This window comes from Argentina silus, assembly GCF_951799395.1.
Source record: "Argentina silus genome assembly, contig: scaffold_849, whole genome shotgun sequence".
Lineage (NCBI taxonomy): Eukaryota > Metazoa > Chordata > Actinopteri > Argentiniformes > Argentinidae > Argentina > Argentina silus.
Window position 1 is genome coordinate 5001 of NW_028152501.1, and position 5595 is coordinate 10595.

Below are 5595 nucleotides of genomic sequence, written 5' to 3' on the forward strand. Positions count from 1 at the left end.
TTTGAAATCAAACAATTACGATGGGGTCAAAGTAGAGATTCTCAGCTTCACCATTTAGAAAGAACACCATTTCTAAACATACCCCCCCCCCTATTTCAAGGCCTCCAAAAACATTGGAAAAAGTCATATCATGTCCAAATAAAGCACTCATGTTTAGCATTTGGTCGACAGCCATTTGCAGGTAAACAACTGCCTGATGTCTGACTCCTGCCAGACGCTGGGCATATTGCTTGTACTGCAGCCATCTTGAGTTTTTGTTTTGTTTTGAGGTCTTTTCGCCTAAAATCAACTGGATATACATCAGAATATTGACCTGGCCAGTCAGGAACTTGACACTTTTTGGCCCTGAAAATCTCCCTACGATGGCAGAATGTTTGGGGGGGGTCGCTGACTCACCTCTCCTGCTCCAGCCTCATCCTCAGGGTCTCCTCCTCAGACACTTGCGTCTCTTCCGGCCTCCATTTGCTGGATCCTTTGCGCTCCATCTTCTCCCCGTCTTTCCGATGCTTCCCAAACCTGGAAAAGAGTCGGAGGACAGGAGGCCATGTTACCATCACAGCTTCTCTATCGGGGGGTTAGGCTCTTTCAACCCGGGGGGGCGGGGGCGGTCTTCACCCATTTTGTACCAAGGGTGAATAAAGTCACCCAAACTGTCAACATTCTAGAGTGTCAAGGGGCGAATTTATTCACCAAAAACGCCTAAATTATGATGCTTCATTTTGTAGCCAAACTTGGCACTCTAGGTAGTGAGCGTTCCGGAATTCTTTGGCAGTTAGTAAGTTAAGACAACAACAACAACAACGACAACGACAACGACACCACCACCACCACCACCACCACCACACGGTGACCCGACTCTGCCTCTATAATCCTCTTCTGATGAACCCACGCTGTAGAAACCAGCCGAGACGTCATCTGCGAAGAAAGTGACGTGAACCACATCCAACACATTGGCGATCGCTAGGCCACCGGCTGGCGCTAGAACCGGACGACGACGACGGCACCGCTTCGAAAACGCGAAACGTTTACCTCAGGGCACGAGCGCTCGGCTCGGCTCCTGAGTTTGACAGGGTGCTCCTTCTGGACAAGCTGCTTTTCAAGTTGATATGGGATGAGCAAATGAGCGCGTGGGCCCTCGGAGTAATTATATTCATGGGAAGGCAGATGCTAAACCAACCGGGAGGGACTTGACAGACATTTCAGGTTGATTGAGTCCAGACGTTGCCCCTGTTGATGGAATGGCTTTGCTGAGCACATTTCTCTGATGGAGCCCTGATTATTATTGAAAAGGGAAATTGGCCTGCAGAGAGAGAGAGGGAGATAGAGAGAGGGAGAGAGAGAGAGAGAGAGAGAGAGAGGGAGATAGAGAGAGAGAGAGGGAGAGAGATAGGGAGAGAGAGAGAGAGAGAGAAATATATATAGAGAGAGAGAGAGGGAGAAATATAGAGATAGAGAGAGAGAGAGAGGGAGAGGGAGAGAGAGAGAGGGAGATAGAGAGAGAGAGAGAGAGAGATAGAGAGGGAGAGAGAGAGAGGGAGATAGGGAGAGAGAGAGGGAAAGGGAGAGAGAGAGAGAGATAGAGGGAGAGAGAGAGAGAGAGAGAGAGGGGAATAGAGCGTATCTGAGCTCAATAAGCTGCAAAGAAAACCCCCAGAAGTTTGGAACGGAGGAAGGGGAGTGGGAGGGGGAGGGAGGAAGGGGGGAGGGAGGGAGGGGGGAAAAAAGGGAGAGAGAGGCAGAGAGAGGGAGAAAAGACGGATAACGATAATGAGAGAGAACAAGTTGATGAGAAGGAGAGAGATGGATGACTGTGTGTGATGGAAAGAGAGAGAGAGAAAGAGAGAGAGAAAGAGAGCGAGAAAGAAAAAGAAAGAAAGAGAGAGAGAGAGAGAATGACATGAAGAGAGAAGGACAAGTTTGAAAGAAGGAGAGGGAGAGAGAGAGAGAGAGAGAGAGAGAGTGGGGGAGGTCCATTACCTGATTAATTTATCAACAAGCATCTCAAATGTTCCATAAAGCCTTAAACTGATGTGTTCATGTTCGTGTGAGAGCAGCACCATCTATCACCGCCACGACGGGTGACACTTCCCCTCTCCACTCCACTGGCTTTCATTAAGACTCTTTAAAACCCTGCCTTCCTCCATCTCTCTCACACACACACACACACACACACACACACACACACACACACACACTTCTTCCTTCATCTGCTTCACACACACACACTTCTTCCTCCCTCTGCTTCACACACACACCTTCCTCCATCTTCACACACACCTCTTCCTTCCTCTCCTTCACACACACACACACACACACCTTCCTCCATCTTCTTCACACACACACACCTTCCTCCCTCTCCTTCACACACACACCTTCCTCTATCTCCTTCACACACACACCCGCACCCCCCCCCCCCCGCCCACCCCTCTTCCTCCCTCTCCTCCAGAGACGAGACACACACTCTGGATTTATGTCGGCAAGCGGAACTTTGTGAGGGGATCGAGAGCGCATTCATCAGGACATCAAGGCGTTTTAATATTCCCTCCGCACGCTGAAGCAAGGCCTTATCTGGGGGCCTAGGAGTTGCTGCTCTGCTGATAAGGCGGGGTTGTTACAAGACTCCTGGAGAGAGGAGCGGGCGTCTGGCAGACTTCAAAAGGGCTCTGTTGACAAGGCAACAGGCCAGGGGAGAGTCCATGAGAGGCTGTGTTTCTCCTCATCCTGGTAGCGGAGTCTATATCAAAAGGCCGCGCGGTTCCATTAATACTGTACGACAGGTGAGGCCGGCGGAGGTGGAAATCGGAGGACGGGCTCATTGTGATGCAGGGAACGGTATCAAACGCTTTTTTTTGTTGCTGGATGCTATCCCTCGCGTGTGTTGGACGCCATTTCGTCACTCCGTTCCGTGCGTGACGGGGAGCCCGTCCTCCGATTTCTACCTCCACCGGCCTCCCCCCGATGTACGCCGCCCGTGAGAGAGAGAGAGAGAGAGAGAGAGAGAGAGAGAGGCGCTGTGGTCACGTGGTCAAATCGAACCGTGGAGAAACGCGCAGCGCGGTCACGTGACCGGCGTAGCCCAAATCCGATGGGGTCAGGGTGGAGCTAAGCTTGCGGCGTATAGAACAGTAATGAGGTTTCTCTCTTGACAACGACGTCGTCCAAATGTCATCCTAAGACCTCACCGGGACGTTGATTAAGGGACGAGCGCGGCATGAAGTTGGTGACTTGACCGTCTCGCTGAGCGTGGAGGGTCTGGTGGACCAACACACCACCGGGAGAGAGAGAGAGAGAGAGAGCCCTCTTCTCAATAACACACTCTGATGGAGGACGCGACCCCTCCAGTTTCTGGGCAGCGGTGTCCCTTCTCAGACTGCCGAGCCAAGCTGACAGATTGGGTTTTGCCTAGGGTCCAAGAGGCGATCACAGCAGGGCTGTGTGTGTGTGTGTGTGTGTGTGAGCAGAGCAGGGCTGTGTGTATGTGTGTGCGTGTGTGTGTGTGTGTGAGCAGAGCAGGGCTGTGTGTGTGTGTGTGTGTGTGTGTGTATGTGTGTGTGTGTGTGTGTGTGTGTGTGTCTGAGAGCAGGCTGGCTGCTGTGGTGCCTGCTTGAATGAGGCTGATGCTAATGAAGCTGTGATTGGGTGCAGTGTGAGCCCAGAGAGATGAGAGGGTTAGCACTATGGCGTCCCTGTTCACACACACACACACACACACACACACACACACACACACACACACACACACACACACACACACACACACCTGCTCTGATCACACGCACACACACACCTACTCTGATCGCACACACACACACACACACACACACACCTGCTCTGATCACACGCACGCACACGCACAAACACACCTACTCTGATCACACAAACACACATAACACACACACACACACATAACACACACAACACACACACAAATCAATGAGAAAGCTCACGGTCATCGGAGCTGTTTTGATATGAAACCACAGCAGGGATTAACCCTAACCCCCCCGGAGGAGCTGCTTCCTGGCAGGAGACCTGGAGATCCCAACAGCTTCCTCGAAACCACCGACTAATGGAGCACATTACACACCAGGGCAGTATTGACCAATGCCAGGTCGAGTAGCACAGTTACTGTTGCACACAGAGTGTGTGTGTGTTTGTGTGTGTGTGTGTGAGTATTTGTTTGTGAGTGTATGCCTGTGCCACGCACGCATACGCGCACACACCACACACACACACATCACACAGCAACACACACACACACACACACAAACACGCACAAATGCAAACGCACACACACACACACACACACACACACACACACACACAACACGCGCACACACACACCTACACGCACACACCCCCAGGCAAAACACATATACATGTATCTGCATCTAGGTTGCCAGGCAGGCCTTCCCTGTGGATCTCATTATCCTGCCCTCTCAGACACCAGTCAGCATTCTCTCCGTCAGACACACTCAGGCTAATATGATGATGTATGGCTGTATCACCGCCTCTCTGGCAACACAGACGCCTCCCAGCCAATCGGACGCAGGGCAGGGATGAAAGGTCTGGCCCCGGGAGCCAATCATAGTGGAGATTGGTATAGGAGGGTGTTAGGACTGAGAATAGAGAGCCGAGCAGCTCTAAGTGTGTGTGTGTGTGTGTGTGTGTGTGTGTGTGTGTACATTGCGGTGTGCATGTTGCGGTACGTATGCTTGTGGTTTGCATCACACTGTGTATGTGCACGGGTGTATTACGTGTGCGAGTGCGTACGCATGTGTGTGTGTGTGTGTGTGTGTGACCACTCCTCACCTGAACATGTCCCCCAGGCCCTTCAGCATTCCCTTCTTGGCCTTGTTCTTCTCCTTCTCTTTATCCCTCTCTTGTTTCTTCTTGTCCTTCTCTCCCTTCTTCTTCTTGTCCTCCTTGGCCGTGCCGTTGAGCAGGGGTCTCTCCGTGGTGGGCAGGGGGCTCAGGTCGGCCACGGTGGACACGGACTCACGGCCAGACCGAGAGCTCTCCTCTGTGTCCTCCTCCACTGGGAAGACAAACCAGAGGTGAAAGACACTCGTATTTCGATAGAAAGAGGAGAAAGAGACTCATATTTACATCGAGAGAGAGAGAGAGAGAGAGTTTAGAGATATTCATATTTTTCGATAGAAGAGAGGAGGAAGACACTCATATTTAGAGAGCGAGATAAAAGAGTCATATTTAGAAAGGAGAGGGGAGGGGGGAGACTCATGTAGACAGAGAGAGAGGTGAAGTAGACTCATATTTCGAGAGGGAAGGGAGATATATTTAGATGGAGAGAGAGGAGAGAGATTCATATTTAGATGGAAGAGAGAGGTGAAAGAGACTCATTTCCAGAGAGGTGAAGTAGACTCATATTTAGATAGAGAGGAGAGAGAGACTCATGTTTAGATAGAGAGAGGAGAAAGGGAGAGAGAGAGAGAGAAAGGGAGAGAGAGAGAGAAATGGAGAGAGAGAGAGAGAGAAAGGGAGAGAGAGAAAAGGAGAGGGAGAGAGAGAGAGACTCATGTTTAGATAGAGAGGAGAAAGGGAGAGAGAGAGAGAAATGGAGAGAGAGAGAGAGAGAAA

General features: G+C 51.1%; 1 protein-coding gene across 1 annotated transcript in view; it reads right to left on the reverse strand.

Annotated features, from left to right (window-relative positions):
- The window catches only part of LOC310824774 (partitioning defective 3 homolog), a gene marked incomplete at its 5' end in the record, with an annotated part of 8167 nt that extends 3132 nt beyond the window's left edge, over window positions 1–5035 (reverse strand). The window contains 2 exons of the mRNA XM_083698026.1: window positions 397–516; window positions 4810–5035. Of these exons, the coding sequence (XP_083554152.1) occupies window positions 397–516; window positions 4810–5035 (346 nt within the window). The remainder of the gene's footprint in view (window positions 1–396; window positions 517–4809) is intronic.
- Between the last annotated feature and the right edge of the window lie 560 nt (window positions 5036–5595).